This window comes from Salvia hispanica, chromosome 6 (genome assembly GCF_023119035.1).
Source record: "Salvia hispanica cultivar TCC Black 2014 chromosome 6, UniMelb_Shisp_WGS_1.0, whole genome shotgun sequence".
In the NCBI taxonomy this organism is placed as follows: Eukaryota; Viridiplantae; Streptophyta; class Magnoliopsida; order Lamiales; family Lamiaceae; genus Salvia; species Salvia hispanica.
In genome coordinates, this window is record NC_062970.1 from 33,526,763 (window position 1) to 33,549,362 (window position 22,600).

The following is a 22,600-nucleotide window of genomic DNA, read 5'->3' on the forward strand; positions in this document are numbered from 1 at the left end:
TTCCTTTGCTAGACCGTTTCCTTCAGCATTCCCTCGATCTAGCGATTTTATCACACACCTGGCTTAGGAAACATGTTAGACCCAACAAATTGTAACGCTTTTTACCATATAACCGATGCATGAAATTAGCCTTATTAAACTTCCTAAAGGAGTTGGGTGTGATTCAGAGTTTGCCAAATAGTATCACAGTCTATTGTGATAACTCTGGAGCTGTTGCAAACTCAAAGGAACAACGATCCCATAAGGCAAACAAACACATTGAGAGGAAGTATCATATCATTCGGGAGATTGTACAGAGAGGTGACATATAAGTAGTCAAGATTGCAACAGAAAACAACCTTGCTGATCCTTTCACGAAAGCCCTATCGGGTGGGACGTTCAATCGTCATATGGAAGGGATAGGTGTTAGATGCATTAAAGACTCAGACCTGCTTTCTCTATAAGTGGGAGAAATTGAAGAAAATTGACAGTAGTATACTCGAAAGCATGTTTTGAGTATAAGTGGGAGATGGTTGGAACATATATACTAAAAAGCATTTTTCGAGTTTATTTTGAATTTGATAAATTGCTTGTATATTGTAAGCACTCTTCATTTAATGAGAATAATAAATGTTTTCTTCATACTGTGTATTTTACTTTAATGGGTATTGACCGTATCTAATTATATATTAAATTATATAATTAAAATGTCGGAAAGTAAAATCAGTCTAAGTCTTCTACATTGAAGGTTGGGTCGTGGAAAGGTCATCACAGTAGGTGGCCCAACCGGTACCTTATAGAAGTAAAACTTTTTTCACAACCTAGATAGGCCTTGGCTACCTATCGTGAAAGGTTGCAGTGTCTATCCGAAAGTCGTCTTTACCTTGAGAATGACTAGTGACACTGATGTGGTATCGCATTGAATGGATCTAAAGTATAGACACGTCTTTGTTGCTATCTACTGTAAGACGATGTCTTGGAGATTTAATATTTCCTAATCTTTGTAATAATATAGGACACGCGTTATTTAATCATACGCTGCTTTGACTTATCAATAGGTGCGGGTTTTTCGCAACCCAATATTCTTGATATCTTGGGTAGTAGTAATTAATAACCAAAGTATGGTGTTCGAGAGAAGTTCTATTACATTGATTTGTGTGCCTGCGTGGTTTGACTATATCCCCAAGAGGTGTTCGAGAGAAGTTCTATTATTCGGAAACCCGGCCGGTTTGGATTTAATCCAAGAATAAATAGAAAAGGAAAATTATATTTTGATATACATCTCGTACTAGACAAACTCTTGGAAATAAAAAGATATTAATTAATTTAAAGTCTATAGCAGACTACAAATTAATTAATGGATATAGAAAGTCTTAGACACGGGAAATAATATATTAAAGAGGTTAACCCGGATTGCTTGTAATCACGGATTGGATGAGCGATCAGTATTTCTTCGATAGTGGCACAAGAAATATTACATTGGCTTTATATTGAATTATGGGTTATAATTTAATTAGTAAAGAAAGTCCAGTTGGGGAGGCCGAATCCAAGCCCCATAGATCCCTAACCTAGCCCATCATAAACTGTATAAATAAAGATGTAAGGAGAGGAGACAATATACCACACAAAACCCTAGCCTCCACACTTGGAATTTTCGACCCTCTCTCTCTAATAGAGGAATTCAAAATTCCTCTTTGTGTGTTCTTGGTTTTCTTGTCTTCTCCTTCAAAGATCCTTATAATTTCTAAAAGATTCCTCCCACAAGGAATTTAGATCTATAGAGTTAAGGGTCATAGGTTAGAAGATCTTTGGTCTTGCATTCACAATCAAGCTTCAAGATCTACATGTGGAGAAGTAGCAAGCCACTTCGATTCTTTGGAGAATCAACATCATAATTTAACTTAAATTATGTGATTAATTGCGCAATTATATGTCTCTACATGTTCAAGCATGAAATTGAATCGATCCACATAATCACCTAAATAGATTCTTTTGTGGATTTATTTGTTTTTGCAATTTCCGCTGCGTTTTCCCCAACAGTTCCGACCATGCCGGTGCACCCACTCAGGAGGTACCTTCTACATAACATAAAACATAATTTTATGGAGTTATATCCGAAAGTACTAAATGATGCGTGTAATGGTTCAAAGAAATGGGTAACTTACTAAACTTTCGAGGCATGTCTCTACAGAGAATGTCTTCCAGAAAGGCGGGATTAATGTGCCATCCTTGCCGCCGGATCTACCGTCTCTCATGGAGCCAAAAGCATTAATTTAGATAGGGAGATTTTTGATTTGAGAAAGATGCAAATCAATACAGCTCTTTCTGCGGGAAGAGTCTTACCCTGTCATATCACTGGATAATCAGCCATGGATGTGGTAGGGGGATTCCGCTGAGTAAAATGGTCGAGTTATCAACATTTGGTCCATTTTATGGAGCCTCATCGTGGTAGTTGGTTTGCGTTTAATGCCAACAAGTTACAACCACCCAACTACTTCATTAACTAGGGGTATTTATTTCACCTGACGGCAGCGCCGAAACTACGTCGACGAGTGGCAGGACAAAATGCACTAGTGCATATAAATCTACATAGAAGCTAATGAATATAAAACTAATTAAAATAGTACTTTAAATTATGGAAATTTCTCCTAAAATTTGGACATTCGTCATAGCATACATCCAATTGTATATTTTATGTAATTGGATGAAATTATAAACGTCAAGTTATATCTTTTATACTTTATAAATAAAATAACAAATAAATTTAGACATAATGTAATAATAAAATAATACTACGTCAACAAAATAGTATAATACTACTACATCAACAAATCTAAATTAAGTGCTAAACTTTTCTATTTATATGAAAAACACGAAGTTATATATAACATCATCATGTGTGTATTGCCTTTTAGTAACTAAATTGGAATTTCATGATATACCATTTTTTTCATCAAGTTATTATAAATATTTTAATGTAAATTATATAGTAAATAAATGAAAAAAGCCATAGTAAATAAATGTTAATTTTTATTATATACTCCCTCTGTCCCACAAAAGATGTCACACTTTCCTTTTTAGTTTCTCCCACAAAAGATGTCACTATTCCATTTTTGGAAAAAGTTCTCTGTCACATGAATATAAAAATAATATTTTCTCTCTTCATTTAACACACAAATAAAATCCCCTAAAATCTTGTGTCGTCCCACAAGTGTGACATCTTTTGTAGGACGGAGGGAGTAGTAAATAGATGAGAAATTATATAGTCAATAAATGTTAATTATAGTATATAAAAAAATAAGCGCGTAACTTACTACATTTTTATAAATATGATTAATTAATTTTCTTTTGTAGTTATGTATACTTGGAATACGACTTTATAGAGTACCATTTGTCAAATAATTATTTGTACGATATACCAACTCATTATGCCGTTTGGTATGTCCAGACTACAGAATTTTTTCTCCGCCGAATGGAGGGGTTGAAACTAGTCAATTACAACCATAAATTAGCCCAATGCATAATGACTTATTAGCTGTAACACAATCATCTTTCTATAAATAGATCACATGATACCACACATGAATTACCACCGCATCTCAAGTTAGCTGAGATGAATATTCCACCACAGGAAACGTTTCTCTACACATGCAAATGGTCACCCCAGGCGGATGATTTGTTTCTGTCGACGGCTGTGCGGATGCAGTCCACGCTTCATCGAGACGGGTTGGGCGTGCCAAACGAGGCCATCTTCGAGGCGGGGGTGAAGATGGGGTCGGAGCTGGGCTGCTATCTTACTCTGTCGGAGATAAAGGACAGGGTGGATATGAGACACGGTACCGCACGTTTAAGAGTGTCGTCGGGACACCGGGGACAAGATGGGACACTGTAGACAAGGTCGTAGTTGCTTCTGACGAAGTTTGGGCTGAAATTTTGAAGGAATTTTCCATGGCAATTATTTTTCGCGAACATGTGTAAAGTAAACTAACATATGTACAGTTCTGTATATGCATTATACGTAGATTAACACTTTCGCCGGTGCCTACTACTACCACGACGAGCCGGAGTTCCCAAGGCTTGCCGTTCTATTCTGGCTCAACGATGTTAAGGAGGAGATAGAAACAAATGCCGTGGTCATCTCGGAAACTGTAGTTCCTGGTGTTGAAGTAATTGTCATTGACGGATTCGAGTCTGTAGATGTCGACGAAGTCACCTCGGGAGCAGTTCCACAGCAAGCCCCGGTGCGTCGCAAGTTGTTCGACGAGGACGTCGACTCCCTAGACCGCGAATCCACACGTATTCCACCTCCATACTACTATGTGCGGGACTTTGATGGTGGGCTAGTTCGGAAGGTGGCATTTAGTATGGGCCGAACTCTCCACGGTGTCGTTCTGAATATCAAATGCTCCCCGAGTGGTTCATCATGTGCGTCGTGCAGCCCTTTGGGGAATGCACACAAAGGCAAGCCTTGAAGTTTAGGTAGTATTAAGTGCACAATAGTTGTCGCCTATATAACTATTTTGTTAATCTATTTTGTAGTAGCATAGGGCAGTGTCGTTATGGGTCGTTGTAGTGGGTCGATGTCGATGTGGGGGTTTGTAATTGAATATCGTTTTGTAATTACATCTACGTGCACCAAGTACAACGGCGCACTATGCAGTTTGTAGTATGAACACAAAAATCCGTCACAGCAACATGGGAGATACAAAAGCGCAAACTTACGTCTTCCTCGCAGCTCAAAAAGGCATACAATTATCATTACAGCCCTTTTACAAAGTTCATACATATAAACCAAAGCGAAAAAACAAAAGAAGTCCTTCTTCACTTAGTCCATCGGGACGCCAATGGTCGACTTCAAACACCGTGGTTCACGTACTGTGACAAGAACACAAAACACAAAAATCAGACTTAAGTTTAGACAATTATAAGCTGATTAAATGATGATAATCGTTTATTCGCAAATCAAATAAGTAAATGAGAATATGTGGCATACAGATTGCCACATAGATTCTGCCAACTCATCTCGCATTGCACTCCATTCGTTGGTTGGTTCAACGTTTTCAACGTATTCCACGGGGCCACCATCGTCGTATACGTTGATACCAGCGTTTTCGTCAACGCCATGGATTGATTGTTCAACAGGGTCAACCGGCATAGCATCCCGCACATAGTTGTCCAGCAAGAAACAAGCCAAAATTATATTGGTTTGTATTGCCAGCGGATAGTAACAAGCACTCCGTAAGATCCCCCATCGCATTTTTAGAACGGCAAATGCCCGTTCGATGATGTTGCGCGCCCGAGAGTGTCTCATATTGAAGAGCTCACGTGCATTTTGTGGAGCCTCGGTTCCAATACCCCATTCTTTGAGGTGATACCTTACACTTTTGTACGGTCCCAGAAATCCATTAGAATTTGCATACCCGTTATCGCATAAGTAATACTTCCCTACATACAAACATACATGTAGTTTGTAAGGTGAATTTGTATTCAAAAAAATCCACACGTTGAGGATACTTTACTCAGTAACAAAGGTGGTAACTTTGGGTACCCGAAATCCATTAGGTCGAGTAACTGCATCTCGTAGAACACGCGCATCACTGGCTGAACCTTCCCAACCAGCCAGAACATACACGAATCGCATATAATGATCACATGCAGCTAGTGTGTTAGTGCAAATCTGACCTTTATGGGAGCGGTAGCGTGGTTTATGACCAATCGGAACTTGGACGTTGATGTAGGTGCCATCAATGGCACCTAGACAACCCTGTTTTGTGGAAAATAACAGAGGATGTTAAATTGAATGAGATTTGCAGGTTTTTTTTCAGTATGACATCTTAGAGTGTAACTTATACCTGGAACCAATTCCACCTATTATCAACACAATCTTCGGAGACCGCGTCAGGGACAACCCAAAAAGTTCGGTAAAGCTTTAGTACAGCCCTCAAAACAGTGTGGACATATTTGGAAACAATGTACCCTAATCTCCAATACTTAAACTTCACCACCCGGATCTTCTTATGATGCGCAAGAATTCCCAAAAACATTGCAACCTGTTGTTCGACGCTCACATGCCTACCGTCTGATAACTCACCGAACTCACGTAGTATGATGCATAGTCTTCCAAATGCATTCCTATCCATCCTCAAATTATCCATACAAACCCTGTCATTCACTCCAGCGAGACGGTTAATATGACGAATCTACCCCGGAAGTCTGCTCACAAACTTATATCGAGATCTGAATGTGCCACCACGCCGACCTCTGCCCCGCCCATTGCTGTTGTACCGTAGGCACACTAGGATAAGGCACAAAACATCAAATTGGTGGTCTCGCACCACATCCATAACCGTTTGCAACACCAATTCGGAATTGGACTTCCCATTCATCATTGCGTGACTTGTGAAACAAAATTACAAGGGCAAACGTCAGTTAATCAAAATACATTCAGATTTTTCGAAGCGGGCTCACACAGGGGCATTCAATCAGATGCAGTGTTCGAAACTTTCTCATCAACACATAGTAATTGCCATTACCCATAGAAAGTACATAAAAAAAAATCATACTACTCTATTTATATGGGGCTGATTTGAAATATGAACGAATCTAAGGTGGGGACATATGAGGTCTGGAAGATATGTAAATTATAGAGTGGAGTTGGAGATAACTTACCGGAGCCCCGTCTTCAACTTGTGTTTGCTGTTTGTGTGTTAATTTCGTCAACAGCCGGCACGGGTGTCTTCGACGACGAGGAGAAGAATGGATGCCCTAATAATTTGTGGGTTGATAGTGGGAAAAGGAAAATAATTGAAGGAATACGCAAACAATTCAGGGTGAGAAATTCGAGACACTTGCTTAAATTTATTTTCCAATTTCAACAGTAAAAAAAGGATTTCAAACTAGATATGTCCAATGTCAACTTGGTTTATTGTCAAGGCTACAAAACGTTGAGAATATCGTGGATAAAAATAAAAGTCTCACTTATTTCCATCTATAAAACGCACCCTGACAATAATATGAAAGTGGATATGTTGTGAACTGGAGTAGGGCACTCTGCAGTGATACTTTATTTTCTTATGTAAGTTAATTATAATGGTTATATGCTAATTGATATACTTACGATTAATAATATAATTGATTATGAATATTATGTGTTAAATATGAAATTGCGAAATCAGATACGACCACATTTTCGGTTGATATATATGATAATTATGTGTTATTTATTGCACCCTACTAAATGCTCTATGGAATTTTCGCTCTCTCCCTAAACCCTAGACCCTAAAACACAAAGAGTATTTTCCCCAACTTCATCCTTTGACGTGTTTAACAATTGAATATTTATGAAGCTATTTATGTTATGCTCTTTATTCTAACTTGCAAGTTCTTTATAAAATAATCAGTTGATTGGGGCGGTTACATGATTTCTCAATAATTATGAAAAAATCTATAACGTAAAATATCTCTTTTGGATATATTACAGCTTTCTCTTAGAAAGAGGCGGTTAATTGGGAAAAAATAACTTAAGTATTAAAGCTCAATAAAATTATAACATCACTCTTATATTAGTCATTTGACAAACAAAACCTCCTAAAATCCCGTGCTATCCAATAAGTGTGACATCAATCAAGTTTAATTATATTTATATATGTCACATTTTGTATTTAGTAAAATACACTAAAACTAATTAATTGCCAAAAAAATAACTACAACAAATTATTAACAAAAATAATGATAAAATATAACTAAAACTAAATATGAATTAATATTCACCAACGCTTCAACACTTCCCAATTAGTCAAAACTGTGTAAATCGATATTCAACTTCACGCCTCCTAAATTCGCACAACACTCAAATCCTCTTCTGACATCCATCAATTCATACTGAAATCAGTTCATGCAGTCGGGTTTGGGTTTTGAATTCGGGTTTGGAGTTGAAATTTTTTAGTTTTTCGGGTTTGGAGCTGAAATTTTGAGTCGTATAGACAATTCGCAGCCAACTTTGCATTTATTTCCAACTATTTCCTAGCTTTCTACTTCCAAAGATTTTTCATATCATAGTGAAATGACTTCTTCAATTTCTTCAACAAATGAAGTTTGCATAAATAAAAAAGAGAAGAAGAGAGAATAGAGTGTAGAGAAGAAAAAAGAGTAGAAGAGCAGAATCAGGTCAGTTCTGCTTCGCAGTTTGAGTTTGCATTTTGAGTAGTTTGAGTCTACATTTTGAGTAGAATGTGAGTAGAATTTTGAGTAGAATGCTTATTCATATTGCTTCTTGGTGTTATCATATGATTTATTTTGGCCAAGATGTGAGTGATTTGAATGTGTTTTGTTTGGTTTATGGATTATGTATCTACTTTCACCGGAGGTGTATTTATGTTTTTGAACACTAAAATGCCCGCCTAAGGTCGGCCCAAGTGGTCGAGCCTACGTCAAAATTTTGACAGAGGGGGCCTGCAGTCGGGTTTGGGTTTTGAATTCGGGTTTGGAGTTGGAATTTTTTAGTCGGATAACCTTTTTCGGGTTTGGAGCTGAAATTTTGAGTCGTATAGACACTTCGCAACCAACTTTTGAGTCGTATATTAATATATGTAAAGATTAGCACTTAATCAATGCATCATCCACCAAAATCGCATTTCCAACTTCATGCAGTTCATGTCCATCTATTTCACAATCACATAATTGCAACTACACATGCGTCATACTTCGCCTTCACAATTTCAAAATCATGTATTTTTCAACCAAATATGTATTAAAATTTTTGTCTTCCAAGTAATCAACATGTACGTCCTTCAAGTTAAACTTGCAGTTTGAATATGTAATAACAAATCTCAACATCAAGCAAAACGTGTTCACAATCATACCTCAATATGTGATACATCATGCCTCATTATTAAACAGAAGCAATTACACATTTGCATAGTGTCTCCCGTTTCATAACTTCACCACATTTTCCAAAAGCCATAGTATTTACTTCATATTTCACATAGGAGTTGCTTCGTAGCAGCCAAGTAATCACATTTCACATTTCACAATTTCACAAACTCGCATACAATACTTGACAGATCACCATTCGGGAAGCATCGCTTCACAATCACACCATATATCCAATTTCTAAGGCATGCTTTTCACAAAGAAATACATTTTCCACCGAAATTTTCAAGAGCATAAAGTTTCAATCATAAATCATAGTCATACATTGTACCTCTTTCTTCGTGGTTGAACGGGACGAGTTACGGTTGAGCCTTCCATATTTAGTTCATTAGTATAAGAGTACAAGGATAAATTTCTCTATTTTGAACAAAGACTCTTGGGTCCAGAGCGGAAAGAAACCGAGGCTCTGATACCAACTGTAACAGCCCGCCCTCTTAGGGTACAATAAATGTGGCGGCTGCTACCAAACGGACTCTAGAGAAGTAAACATAGGCTAGGGTTTTATTTAAAGAGTGTTGACCATAGCATTTAAAGGAAACATCAGAGCAGTAAAGCAACAACTTAACCTAGAAGCTTGAATAAGAAAGAGAAAGGGGTATCTTAAATAACGATCAAAATCTCAAGAGTACAACATAATATCCAAGATAAAAATCACAAGAAAATGGCTAAGGCCTCAAATCGAAGGCAAGATGCAAATATCCCAAAAACAAATCCTAAAGTGTATCAAAATTCAGCGGAAGACGACCAAGAGAAAGAGTAGCTATGTATGAGGACACAACTACGCTTGAAGTTCAAAATATACATCTTAATTAGTTATCATGCTCAACACCCGCCACCGCTCGTCATCGTTCAACCTGCACATAAGGAAAACACATGCAGGGCTGAGTATTTTGAAATACTCAGTGAGCTCATTGCCAAAACATTTTATAAGTTATGCCACCCTTACCAAGTGAACTCGAGTTTTAAGCAGTTATAAGAGAATATCACGAGTATCACAAAATATATTTTCATAGACTGGCCAGTCAAAATAACTCCCCATTTTCTCATCAATTTCCACAATCACAATCTTTCCATGGTGCGACGAAAGTGTGGCCACACTTTTCGCCCACGAGACCGGCCGACTAGCAAGGACGGCTCCCGATCCCCTCGTGTACACAGCCTGGTAGGGTTTGCGGCCCATACTTAGACCCGAATTCGTATAATCACATTCATAGCCCTATAGCCCAATGGAGCGAACTCACAAACTAGGCATCAGGCACACAATATCACAATAAAACAAACATGGGCATGGCATAACAGTTAAACCACCCTTATAACACCAATCAATACTTTTGACAAAATAAAAGAGAGTTTTAAGAGTAAAGCCCACCTCGATTGCTTAGTTTTCAAGTAGTTTCGCTTTTCCGTTATCCGGCTTCGCAACCAAAGTTTCACCTTTTAATCACATAGACACATATCACAAATTAGGTTCAATACTACTCTTACTCATGCATGTCTCAATACTTTTTCCCTTTTCCCATCGATTTATCTTATCATTACTAATTAATCAAGATCATGTTTATCACACAAGAATATTTAGCCATCAAACACACACTACACAACACAACAACACACACACATACACGACACACACACACATACACGACACACACACACACGCCACACACACGCACATGAACATATTCCCACATCCCTTTTATCCCACTTTCACTCAACCAAGATGCATGATGGTTCAAGAAGACCGATTAATCGGTTAGAAGAAGAAGAAGAAGAAGAAGAAGAAGAAGAAGAAGAAGAAGAAGAAGAAGAAGAAGAAGAAGAATAAGAATAAGAACTCATAAACAAAATACCTTTTTAGAGAAAAACGATCGGTAGAAACAAAGTAGAGACTTGGTTCTTCAAGAATCTTGGCGTTCAAACTCTAAATTCTTCTCAAAGGATGACAAAATATTGGTGTGTGGAAGAAGAAAAATTTGAGAGAGTGGGGGGAGGGGGTTTCGAAAATGTGGGGGCTAGGGTTAGGGGTTTTGGTTCTTATTTATAGAGTCCAATGAGATCTTTAGAATATTTGGTAAGATGTTATTCACCACAATTAAATAATCAATACTATAGAGTAGGGAAGAAGAAATACCAAAAATAAACTCTAGGGTTCCAAGGCATGTAGGTTTCGAAAATTTGGCCTTTTAATTAGCCAAGATTTTGTTTTGGTATATTTTACGGAGTAGGATAAAATATCACGGAGCAAAATAAAAATAAGAATTCTCCCAACTTGGGATGGAAATAGGCGTCCCTATGCCTTTTTAAATAAGGCATGGATTTTTAAATATTGTCTAGAATAAGTTAAGGCAAGATTCCTTGAGGTATGGAAAGATTTGGTAGAATAATTTAATTCTAGGTATGGAAGGAAATCAAATAAGGGATTAACTAAAATGAAATAAATTCCTTCCTTCCCACAATAGGTGATTTTCGAAAATCACCAAGGCACAAGGGGGCTCGATTTTTCCTCTTCAAAATAAGGAAATAATTGGATCTTGGATTTAATTTGGATAAATATCCCAAGAATTAAATTAAATCCGGAAAAATAGAATTCCTCCTCTAAAATCAAGGGGGTTCGAAAATCACAAGAATTGGGTGGCAAGTATTTATGGAAATTTTCTCTAATATTCTCATTCACTCTTAAACAAATAAATTACCACATAATCTCATAATTTAATAAATCACATGCCACATCACATAACCAACAAATTTGACTTTTCAAACTTCCCGGTCAAGGAAACTCATGCAATAAATTCACTCATCAAAATAATTCACATCATCCACGTCATCAATAATTAATTCTAGGACTCTAAGATTAGGGTTCGGAAATTCGGGGTGTTACAGAATATGTTTTGTTTGGTTTATGGATTATATATCTACTTTCACCAGAGGTGTATTTATGTTTTTGAACACCAAAATGCTTGCTAAGGTCGGCCCAAGTGGTCGAGCCTACGTCATAATTTTGACAGGGGGGGCCTGCAGTCGGGTTTGGGTTTTGAATTCGGGTTTGGAGTTAAAATTTTTGAGTCGGATAACCTTTTTCGGGTTTGGAGCTGAAATTTTGAGTCGTATTAGAAACTTCGCAGCCAACTTTGCATTCATTTCCAACTACTTCCTAGCTTTCTACTTCCAAAGATTTTGCATATCCTAGTGAAATGACTTCTTCAATTTCTTCAACCAATGAAGTTTGCATAAATAAAAAGAGAAGAAGAGCATAGAGTTGAGAGAAGAAAAAAGAGTGCAGAATTAGGTCAGTTTCTGCTTCGCAGTTTGAGTCTGCATTTTGAGTAGTCTGAGTCTGCATTTTGAGCAGAATGTGAGTAGAATTTTGAGTAGAATGCTTATTCATTACACATTTCATCTTGTGAATGCAGATTTAGTAGATATGTGCTGGATTTTCAATATACAGACAGTTAAAATTCTTATAGAATTGTTTCATGAGATGATAATGCAAAAAAGAGAAGAAGGTTATCTCTTGAAAATTAGATTTGAAGCCAAAGAATGGGAGAGTATGACTGCAAAACTCAACGACAAACTCGGGCAAATGGGAGCTTGCAAAAAAGATTTCACTTCTGGTCAAGTTAGAATATCACATATAAAAAGACAAAATAGCAAAAATAAAAATAATTCTAAAATTAATTACTCCAACTCTCCCTCATTGTTTGGTGTTACCTGTCGACCCATAGAAGAAGTGGGGGTCAAGTCCACATGACTTACTTTTATTGGTTGAACATTAAAATGTTTTATTACTTTTAAGTATTAATTTGTTTTATTCAATGATTATTATTCTTTCAAAAAAAATCATGTGAATTATTCTTAAAAAAAAATCACTTGAACCACTCTTCCAAAAAATCACGTGAACTACTTCATTTTTTTTATTTATATTTAATTTATCATTTGCTACTATATTGATTAAAAGTATATGAAAAAGACAATATGTTTGGGGTTGAGTTGAGGTCATTGATGGAAGTAAAAAGTTTTAATAAGTTGGGGGTTGTATACGTGGATGAAAAAGAAATGAGTATTTTATTAAAAAGTTGATTGGGATTGGGTGAGAGTCACTGATGAGGATAGTCTAATGTACTGGTCTTTTCCCTCATTTATAACATGACAGGGTTTGGATCCCCTGCTATGGCTCCAAGCACAGCAATAACTGTTGTCTCGCATAATAATATTTTAATTATAAAATTATAACATAAAAATATTATATTTTTAATATAAAATATGTGTTATATGGAATAGTAGCAACCTTAGCTATGCTTGGAGTCACATCAGGGGATCCCAAATCCAACATGACATCCTTGAGGTGGTCATAGGATTTAGGAAATGCGTTTAGAAGCAAGATCTCCTTAACTAATTTCATCTACGTCTAAGTTGAACCGTTTTGAGTGAGCTAATTTCTTAGGCATCCACAATGGGGCGGACTATACGACGTCCCAAGCCCCGCCCTATCCACCACCACATCAGCATTTTATCCTCCGCCCCTTCCACCTGCAATGGGGCGGACTATAACCCGTCCTAAGCCCCGCCCTAAGCATTTTATTTATTTTTTTAATATGTAAACACTTCAAAAATTGGAGAAAACAACTTCAAATAAAAACACTACATTGAAAAAACTTCAAATAAAAACACTTCATTCCATTGAAAATTCAAATTTTACCTTGCGAAAAAAAAAACTATAAATTCTCAATGGTCATAACGCTTTCAAACTTCTTCAATCATGTCGTTAATGAGCGTCGTATGGTCTTGTTGGCTGCGCATTGAGGTCTGTCTCTCTAGAACCTCACTGAAGCCCATCGGTAACCCTCGAGCGACAGGCGGGGTCACCGTGCTGGAGCTAGATCCACCTTCATCATCGACTCAATCGGTGATACGTCCAGCTTCTTGTTTGATTATCATGTTATGCATGATGATGCACGCATACATGACATCGGCAATGACTTTCTTGAACCAGAAACGCGTCGGACCTTTCACTATTGCCCACCGCGATTGGAGCAAACCAAAAGCCCGCTCTACATCCTTCCGCACACACTCCTGCTTTGCCGCAAACAAAACTCTCCTGTCACCCATTGGGCAGCTGATCGTCTTCACAAAAATAGGCCACCTTGGGAATAAGCCATCGGCTAAGTAGTACCCCATATGATATTGGCGGCCGTTGAGAGTGAACTCGATGGCCGGGTCGTGACCCCTGCATTGATCGGCGAAGAGGGTGGACGAGTTGAGGACGTCGATGTCATTGTTCGACCCGGCTACACCGAAGTATGCATGCCAAATCCAGAGGCGGTGGTCAGCGACGGCTTCGAGGATCATCGTCGGGCGGCTGCCCTTGTAGCCACTAGTAAATTGGTCTCTCTACGCCGTCGGACAATTCTTCCACTGCCAGTGCATACAATCGATGCTCCCTAGCATTCTAGGGAAGCCGTGCACCGTCTCGTGCATCCTCATCAGGCTCTGGCAATCATCAGCAGTCGAACGTCGCAAATATGTGTCGCCAAAAGCCTCCACAACTCCTACAAAAATTCTTCAGACAATCGCGGCCAATTGTCTCCCCGACGTGAAGGTACTCGTCGAATATATCCGTTGTGGTGTCGTAGGCCAACTGCCGGATCGCAACCATGCACTTCTGCAATGGCGTAAGTCCGGGTCTGCCGATGCCATCTATCTGATACAGGAAGTAATCAAAACGTCCCTCCAACGTCCAGACAACGCGGAGAAAAAGATCTCGCCGCATTCTAAAATGGCGGTGAAAAACCGTCAGGCCCCACTGTGGTTGCTCGGCAAAATAGTCTGCGAACAGACGTTGGTGAGCTACGACGTGTTCGCGGGGGACAAACGTCCGACGTCGAATCAGCCGAGGGACCCGCGCCGCCGCCGCCTGCTCCGCCGCTGCACGCTCACACTCCATTTGTGCCAAGCATTCCGCCGCGGCATCATTAACGCAATCGAATAAGACCGAGTCAAGGCCCGAGTAATGCCTTCCGACGTACTCCATTCGTCACCGTTGGGATTCAATTTTGTAGTGAGAAAATTGGAAAGTGAGGGATGAGAGAGAAAAATTGGGAGATGAGAAATGGTATGAGAATTGGGGTGATTAAATAGAAAAAAAAATTTGAAAAAATAAAAAATAAAAATGAAAACACGTTCTATCGTCCGTCGCATCGTCCACGTCACCCACAGTGGCGGACGATGCGACGGATGAAGGGGCGGAGGACGCGCGTCGTCCGCGGACGATAGATTGGGCGCGGACGATGGAGAAGCCATCGTCCGCGATGCCACAGTGGCGGTCGCATTTAAGCTAAGTTCAGAACTCTAAGGCCATCCACAATGGGGCGGACGATGCGACGGATGATGCATCGTCCGTCGCATCGTCCGCCTATCGTCCGCCCATTGTGGATGACCTGCATCGTCCGTCCCATTGTAGATATCCTTAGAGTCCTGAACTTAAGCTTAAGTAGCTTGGGTCCTTATTAATCCAAGCACACTCCCTAACAATCTCAAATGAAATCAATGTAAATTTTGACATTTTCAACATGTCACTTAAATTCAATTTAATTGAAATTCGATTTCATTAGAAATGGATGCACATTAATAAAAGTTCACATATTTTGTCATCGTCCTCAAAAGTTGACTACAAAGACGTGATAGGAGTATAATTATTGTATTTTTTTTTATTAGCCCATTTTGACGTTAGAAAATATTCCATAAGAGCATCCACATCGGTATGAAAAAAGTTGTTCGTCCGTCCTTGCCAGCAGCAAGGACGAGCTCGTCCGCCAATGCAGCTTGTCCGTCCTTGCCAGTGGCAGGGCGGTTCTCTTAAATAAGAGCACGTCCGTGCCGCTGAGCAGGCTGACGTGGCGGCACGCGATTGGCCAACGACAATTTCGTTTTTTTTTTTATTTTTTTTTAAAAATTTGATTTTAATTTAAAAAAATCATTTTTAAATAAATAAAATTATTTTCACACTTCTCAATAAATTATATCCGTTTTCTACACACTTTTAATTTATTTTTCAATTTTTTTCCCCAAAAAATTCACATTTAATTATGTATTTTTATTTTTTACGATTTTAATTATGTAATTTTTATTTTTTAGGATTTAATTATGTAATTTTTATATTTTAATGTATTTTTATATTGTAGAAATATTTTTAGTAATTGAAGTATTTAAATTGAATAATAGAATAGTGGGACCTTTGAGCTTGTCCTTGCGGAAGAGCACGGATGTGGGTGTGTTGTACTCTTGCCTAAGGACAAAGAGTAAAAGTGGGTCCGGGCTCACCTCCGTGCTCTTATTTAAGAGCACGGATGGAGATGCTCTAAACATCATACTTTCCCGTCCCCTTTTAAAAATGTAAATTCTTTTATTTTCTGTCTATTTCTTAAAAATAGATTTTTTTTAATAAGGTGAAATTTATACTGTTAATATACCTTTTTTTTTCTATTTATTTTACTTTATTAATTTTATCTTAGAATCTATGTAAATTTAATATTTTTATTTTTAAGAGACAAATAAAATAGTAGTAAGATTGAAGAGATGGATAGGTTTTATATATACTCAAATGGATTTCTATCCTTTGGAAAGAAACAGATAAAACGAGACGCCGCTGGCAGAATTTCGGATTGCAAGATTCACTGCATTCTTTTCGTTTTCAATTCACTTTCCCAAATGTAAACCCCTTCTGTAACAATCCAATTAAAAATTCGCCATTTCCGATATTTGCAATCTCAGCTGGTGGGTCTTTTCAATACAATGAATGTTCTTTGCACAATTTTGTGGTAAAAAAAGCAATATTTGCTGGTTTCTGGTATTGATTGAGCTCTTCTTGTTGCCTTAAAAGACCATCTGAGTTTATGGGTTGTCATTTTCATTTTTTGGGATTGTATGCCATTTAAAGGAGCTTGATTACTTTATTGAAAATGAATCACTGATCGTCTACCTGTAACTTTCATGGTTTGGGATGGTTTATCTAAAGTTCAAGTCTTTGTTGTAATTTGCTACTGTAATTTTAGGAAATGATGCTCAGATGGATTGCTTTCTCTTTCAGTCTATGATTGAGCTTTGGATTGGTGTAAACATAAATTATTGCAACCTCTTTTTTAGCAAATCCGATAAGAATGTACTCTTTTGGTACTTTTCCACTGTAAAACTGAGTTGAAATTAGTACTGTGTTAGTGCAAACACGTGTTATTTCGCAACCATTTAGCAGATGAACGACATGATTAACCAGCTCTTTTTGCTTCTTTTCAGGATAGATTGTGATTTTTCTGAGTGAATAGATGATTTCGAGGTTTTTCTCCTTGTTCGATACAGAAGGCAATGCATATTATGCTACCTGTTCTGCTTCTTATTTTGCTTCACGTCTAAGTTTGGCTGCCGGTATATTTGAAGGGACTCCAACTGGAAAGGCCTTGCGGCGGGTGGATAGATAAACAACCATCTAGAGATACAGTTGAAGTTTATGTTGGATTATTGTTTACAGTACTTGGAAACAGAGGAATATTATAAGCACGTTCTGTTCTTCGGACTCTTGATGATTTCTGGTTATTGGTTCCCTTGTTTTCTTTTAAGAGGATAAAGACCGTTATTTGGTTTAATCAACTGTCACTAGTTGGTGCATGAGCATCTACTTGTAGATTTTGGGGGTCAAGTAAAGAGTGAAACGAGTAAGCTACTCTGTCAGAATGGGCTTGCCTCAAGTTCCATCAGGAAATTTAGCTGATGAAGTGTCTACGTCAGGGAGCTCAATGATACAGATACCCACACGGTTTGGTGGTGCAGGAAGCTTTGGTGTGGGTGAGAGGCACATTAGGCAGTCAAACAATTGCATGACTGATGACTTTCAATGCTCTTCATTGGGGGAACGTGCAAAGGATTGTGGTACGGTTAGTTTGCCTCAAGATGGTGTGCCGAATTTGCAAAAATTGAGGATTGAATCTATTGACAAAACTATCTTCTTGCCGCGTCGTGGTGAAAAGAACATTCAAACTCCTGCTTCAAGGATCGTGGGTTTTGAACCTAATGGTCTCGTGAACTGTACCAATAAGGATGAAGACAAACATCTGGATAGTATAAGTAGCAATGCAAATGAGAATTCGAGTTCGATAATTAGGAAAAGGCTATTGTCGCCTTTGAATGGCATGGCTCTGCCCGATGAATTTGGGGGTGAGCGTCTGGAAATTGGGAACACAGCCCACCTCAAGTATTTCCACTTAAGAGGAGGTAGTCATGGCATTACCCTGAATGAGAATAAAAAAGCTCACATTGGTAATTTGGACCATGGCGGTCCACCAAGTTGGTCTATACCTATCTTTTCAAGGAGTAGTAGTCTATCAGAAGAAGATTGTGACGTCAACTGCAGGATCATCACTGATGGGCCCTTGTTAGAAAATCATGGATGTATGTATCAAAATCTCATCTCATCATATAACAGTATTACATCTTGTACTGGAAAAACAGAAACACCCTCTAAGGATAGAGTAGTGGGTATATCACGGGATGCTCTAGTCTCCACTCCGTTGTCTCTATCTCCTCTTGGACCAAGATTTTGTGGGAGAATAAGAAATTCTCAAGGATCTAGGGATCCCAAAAGGGAGTTTGATGAGAGCTGCATAACATTTAAAGATGTCGAACAGTCTCTTGAAGGAACTATTCCGAGCTTTGTGTCGTTTCATAGGGATGAGAATGTCATCATATCAAGCAGAGGGCTTGAAGATGATGAAGATTTCTTGTTGAACTTTGATCAATTAACACCGGAGAGATTGATATCCGTTCACGGACATAATAGAAAGTCTACTACTCAAAATGCAAAAATAGGTAGATCCCTCAGTGGGTTATTAGTCAGAAGGTCGTTAGTTGGCTCATTTGAGGAATCACTGTTATCTGGTAGGTTAGCGTCTGGGATTGCCAACCAGGTATCTTTATTCCCTGTTACTACTGATTATCTAAATCTGATCTAATGCAGTCTGTAAGCTGTCTGATTTTCACATAACTTTGTTATTTGTCTTGTGCAGAAAATTGATGGTTTCCTTGCAGTACTGAATATTACCGGAGGAAAATTCTCACCTCATCCACAGAAACTTCCGTTTTCTGTAACTAGTGTTGATGGTGATAACTACTTATTATACTACTCATCTATAGATCTTTCTGTACATTCCTCTTCAAACAAATGTGAAGGTCCAACACTGAAGAGAAGCCTCAGTGCAAATGGCTCCTCTGATGACAAAGCTCGCCTGAAAATACCTATGAAGGGCCGGTTGCAATTGGTGTTCTCTCTGTCTGCTTACTACCATTTTGTTTTCTTGATTTTTCTTCTAACCATGTGCTTCAAGCCTTCAAGATGCACTGACAATTTCTCACCTGATGTATTTTTTACTTTGATAATTTTCTCTGCTAAATATTTTACAGCTGTTACCTCTTTGATATGGTGGGAATTATGGAAGACTGTTGATTGTTTGAAAAAGGATAACTTTCCTTCATAGCGGTTTTAAGATTGGTGTTTGTATGACATAGCTATATATTCCAGTGAATTGCATTTTACCTGGTTTCAGTGGTTTGACACTTTGAAAACTTGTTGTCTACCTTTTTTGCAAGTCTTGGCTTGTTGTTTCTCAACTGAGACGATTGCTGCTATTTGAGTTTCGCAAATATATCTCTAATAAGAAAGCTTCACTGCAGGTCCTTAGCAATCCAGAAAGAACACCAATTCATACATTCTTCTGTAACTATGATTTGAGTGACATGCCTGCTGGCACAAAGGTGAGTTTGAAGCTTCTGAAATCAAACGAAGAGATTATCTTATTCTTTAATCTGCTGCTTACTGCCTTTACCATAGTAATATCTTTTGATTCAATTATTTTTGTGTTACCAAAAGATAATGTTTTCCTCGTATTATCTTGGATTTCAGCTGTCAATTTGTGATTTGTTTACTTTACTTTAACTGTTAAGGGTGACACATGCTTCTGTTTCCTGTAAGACAAAGCAGTTCAAATCAGTTGATATGAAGTTAAAACTTAAGAATTATCTCAGATCATTTTCAATCAGTCCATAACTTTTGACCAGCAATAGTTTGACATCTAATGTGTCCTATTCAACTTATAGACATTTCTAAGACAAAAGGCCACTTTGGCTGTGGATAGAGGTGGACAGAAAGATTCTGGTACAATGAATGAGGGATCACTCCCCACGCTCTCTGTATCAGGTGATTCTTTACAGCAGAGGACACTTTGTACTGATGCATGCAGCTTGTTAGAGAATGATTGCAGTAATATAAATAACATTTCTTTTAGTTTGTCTGATGGAAATAAAAGTAAATCTGTATACTGCCGCTCAAAGGTTAATATAGAATGCTACAGGTTCCAGTGTTCTGCGTTATGCAGTACATCTCCGTTTCATTTGCCCCCACTCGAAGAAGAGCTTGAAAAATTGTATGAAATCTAAATCCGGTCCATCCTCCCTACCATCAAGTGACAACATGGATTGTCTAGGAGAACGCCGGTTTTACTTGTACAATGAGATGAGAGTTGTGTTCCCTCAGCGCCATTCAGATTCTGACGAGGGCAAGGTACGTGCATTTTTTAATTATCACGTCACATGTTTATAATACAGAACAAGTGACCCCCCTCTCTGGTGGACAAAGTTTCTTATGCACCCTCCTGGTATCGTAACCTTGTCGTAGCATCCCTGATTGATCTATATTGATGATGCGGTCTATGATGATATCCTGAAACGAGATGTTAATATCTTAGTAGCTACTTTCCCATAGGATGATAGGAATGGAGGTTTCCCTACATTTTTTGTTAGTAAAATATCGTGTTAGAATGTTAGTGCTCCTCAGGTGTCTATGTCATCAATTATCATAGCAATCTTATACGCTCCATGATCTTACTTATCATAGTTGGAAACATTATTCTTCTTATTGAACTAATTTGGTTTCCAAATTGATTTATTTGTGTTGACTATTTGCATTAAACCTGTGCACACAGACCATGCATAAGATAAGATGATGGCTGAATGTTATAATCCTCTTACGCTGTCAAACTTATACTATCTATTAGGACCTAGCATCGTAACATATAAACTTCAATATTTGAACTCTTCTGAACAAGTTAAGTTAGCCTCCTCCATGATCAGCTTTGTTTTGTTAACATGGGATAAAGTGATCATTTTTGTAGTCACGGGTCAATTTCCTGCTAGAGGTTTCTATAGTTCTTTGATGAAAAACGTCTCCCGTATTAGCACAAGAGATGGATGTATGGAGTTCTCCTAAAGTTGTCTTTTTTCACCCTATGCCCAACCTAGTAACTACTAGTAACTTAAAACTTGATTATTACACTTAATGGTGTGTATTTCCTTATAATTGTGTGTAGCTTGAACTTTACCTGGTTGAATATATGCATATGAGGTTCTGATAATAAGTGACTCAATCTTAAATATACGCGATTAAATTATCAAGAATATCAAAGAAGGCTTGTTAAAGGCCAATGTGGTTAGGGTGGTGACCGGTGATATGTTGAGAACCGGTAGAATTCCCAAGACATAATAGGTCTCTGAATCACAGGAAATAACGTGTTGAACTTTTGGCTGGAAAATAAGAAGAGGAGCCTTGTCAATATTGCTATGTGCATAGGCATTATTTCTTTCATCTTCGATTCTTAGTGTTAGGAACTAAGTTTCATTGAAATTGGATTGGAAATTGTGCGTCTTGCTTGCCTCTGCAGTATGCAAATACTCTAATGCCTCATGAAATTGAAAGAGGCGCAGATAAATCGTTCATAAAGTTTTTCCTTTTCCATGATTTGAATTCTGTGTGATTTCTTGTTTGACATGAATGCTCTGTGCTGCTCGATTCTCCACAACTTGCATCTGCATCTGCCTTGTGATCGTTTATGTTAGTTAGCTTTTATCTCGTTTTCCCTACATGGAGCTCTTCCAGTAACAAGGGATTGAATTTGTTGGTGCAGTTGCAAGTGGAATACGATTATCCCTCAAATCCAAAGTATTTCGACATCAGTCAATAACATCCTTGTTTCCATGATTTCCTGATCCAGTATATATTTCTTTGTACATACATGATGCTGCTAAATGGGTCACCAAAACCCACATCACATGTAAATTCATGCCAATAATATGTTGCTTGTGTTGTACAAACTGCACATTCAACATCTATTTATCCACAAAATAAATTTATCGGTTCGTTGCTGGATTGTGATATTGCCATTCAAATTTCAACCTTTTTAAGTAGATAATACTTATAATTTTAAAATTTAAGCAATATAAGTAGATGTGTAATGTTAGTAGAATTGAATGAATAAGACTGAAGTTGATGTACCTACGGAATCATATTGTTAAGGTAAAGCTGAGCATCCCAGTTTCTATTTTCCGACTAATGTTTCATTTTTACGCTCAACTTAAATTAAAAAATCTCAATCTATAATTATGGTATTCAATTAAGAATATATACCAAGTGTCAATTTGACCAACACTTGAGGGAAATTTGCATTTTCTCTCAATTTACATTTAGCTTGAAAAATAGGCCATAAACTTGTTATATTAGGTTGGAAGAGAAACTATATTTTTCGGAAATTGCATGCCAATCAATACGTTTTGCCATTTTCAGTCCGGCCATTAGAATGAGTTCACTTCTACTTTTAGA

At 37.9% G+C, this 22,600-nt stretch overlaps 3 protein-coding genes and 1 long non-coding RNA gene across 7 annotated transcripts; 1 reads left to right on the forward strand and 3 right to left on the reverse strand.

The window, feature by feature from the left end:
• Nucleotides 1–1,871: 1,871 nt before the first annotated feature.
• LOC125197198 lies at nt 1,872–2,377 on the reverse strand. Its single transcript, XR_007172014.1, has 2 exons — nt 2,145–2,377; nt 1,872–2,057 (listed from the first exon to the last, which is right to left on the reverse strand). It is a non-coding gene; the product is annotated as an uncharacterized LOC125197198 (long non-coding RNA).
• Nucleotides 2,378–4,833: 2,456 nt separating this feature from the next.
• LOC125195178 (protein ANTAGONIST OF LIKE HETEROCHROMATIN PROTEIN 1-like) lies at nt 4,834–6,119 on the reverse strand. The gene is made up of 4 exons (XM_048093364.1): nt 5,832–6,119; nt 5,587–5,743; nt 4,973–5,424; nt 4,834–4,854 (listed from the first exon to the last, which is right to left on the reverse strand). The coding sequence occupies exons 1-4, from the start codon at nt 6,117–6,119 to the stop codon at nt 4,834–4,836; spliced, it is 918 nt and encodes a 305-aa protein (XP_047949321.1).
• Nucleotides 6,120–14,407: 8,288 nt separating this feature from the next.
• On the reverse strand, nt 14,408–14,938 carry LOC125195179. The gene has a single exon (XM_048093365.1). It carries the CDS (start codon nt 14,936–14,938, stop codon nt 14,408–14,410), a length of 531 nt encoding a protein of 176 aa, XP_047949322.1.
• A 1,594-nt stretch (nt 14,939–16,532) lies between these two features.
• LOC125194384 lies at nt 16,533–22,140 on the forward strand. 4 transcript variants are annotated; one of them, XR_007171747.1, is made up of 7 exons: nt 16,533–16,680; nt 17,197–18,860; nt 18,960–19,211; nt 19,624–19,704; nt 20,047–20,146; nt 20,291–20,509; nt 21,909–22,140. XR_007171747.1 is itself a non-coding variant. In XM_048092567.1 (7 exons), the coding sequence occupies exons 2-7, from the start codon at nt 17,631–17,633 to the stop codon at nt 21,963–21,965; spliced, it is 1,929 nt and encodes a 642-aa protein (XP_047948524.1). In that variant the 5' UTR covers nt 16,533–16,680; nt 17,197–17,630; the 3' UTR covers nt 21,966–22,140. The 4 variants fall into 4 exon arrangements, 2 of the variants coding, with proteins under 2 accessions (XP_047948524.1, XP_047948526.1); XM_048092567.1 differs by having other exon boundaries at nt 20,301–20,509; XM_048092569.1 differs by lacking the exons at nt 20,047–20,146; nt 21,909–22,140 and having other exon boundaries at nt 20,301–20,503.
• Nucleotides 22,141–22,600: the final 460 nt, after the last annotated feature.

What these genes read in the sequence shown, in the direction of transcription:
- LOC125194384 (XM_048092567.1), top strand. Translation starts at nt 17,631, where the DNA reads ATGGGCTTGCCTCAAGTTCCATCAGGAAATTTAGCTGATGAAGTGTCT. An exon ending in CGTCTGGGATTGCCAACCAG is followed by an intron (nt 18,861 to 18,959) that starts GTATCTTTATTC and finishes TGTCTTGTGCAG; the next exon opens with AAAATTGATGGTTTCCTTGC. An exon ending in CCCCACGCTCTCTGTATCAG is followed by an intron (nt 20,147 to 20,300) that starts GTGATTCTTTAC and finishes AGAATGCTACAG; the next exon opens with GTTCCAGTGTTCTGCGTTAT.
- LOC125195179 (XM_048093365.1), bottom strand. Translation starts at nt 14,938, where the DNA reads ATGGAGTACGTCGGAAGGCATTACTCGGGCCTTGACTCGGTCTTATTC.
- LOC125195178 (XM_048093364.1), bottom strand. Translation starts at nt 6,119, where the DNA reads ATGGATAGGAATGCATTTGGAAGACTATGCATCATACTACGTGAGTTC. An exon ending in TGTTCTGGCTGGTTGGGAAG is followed by an intron (nt 5,425 to 5,586) that starts GTTCAGCCAGTG and finishes GTTTGTATGTAG; the next exon opens with GGAAGTATTACTTATGCGAT. An exon ending in CAGAATCTATGTGGCAATCT is followed by an intron (nt 4,855 to 4,972) that starts GTATGCCACATA and finishes TTCTTGTCACAG; the next exon opens with TACGTGAACCACGGTGTTTG.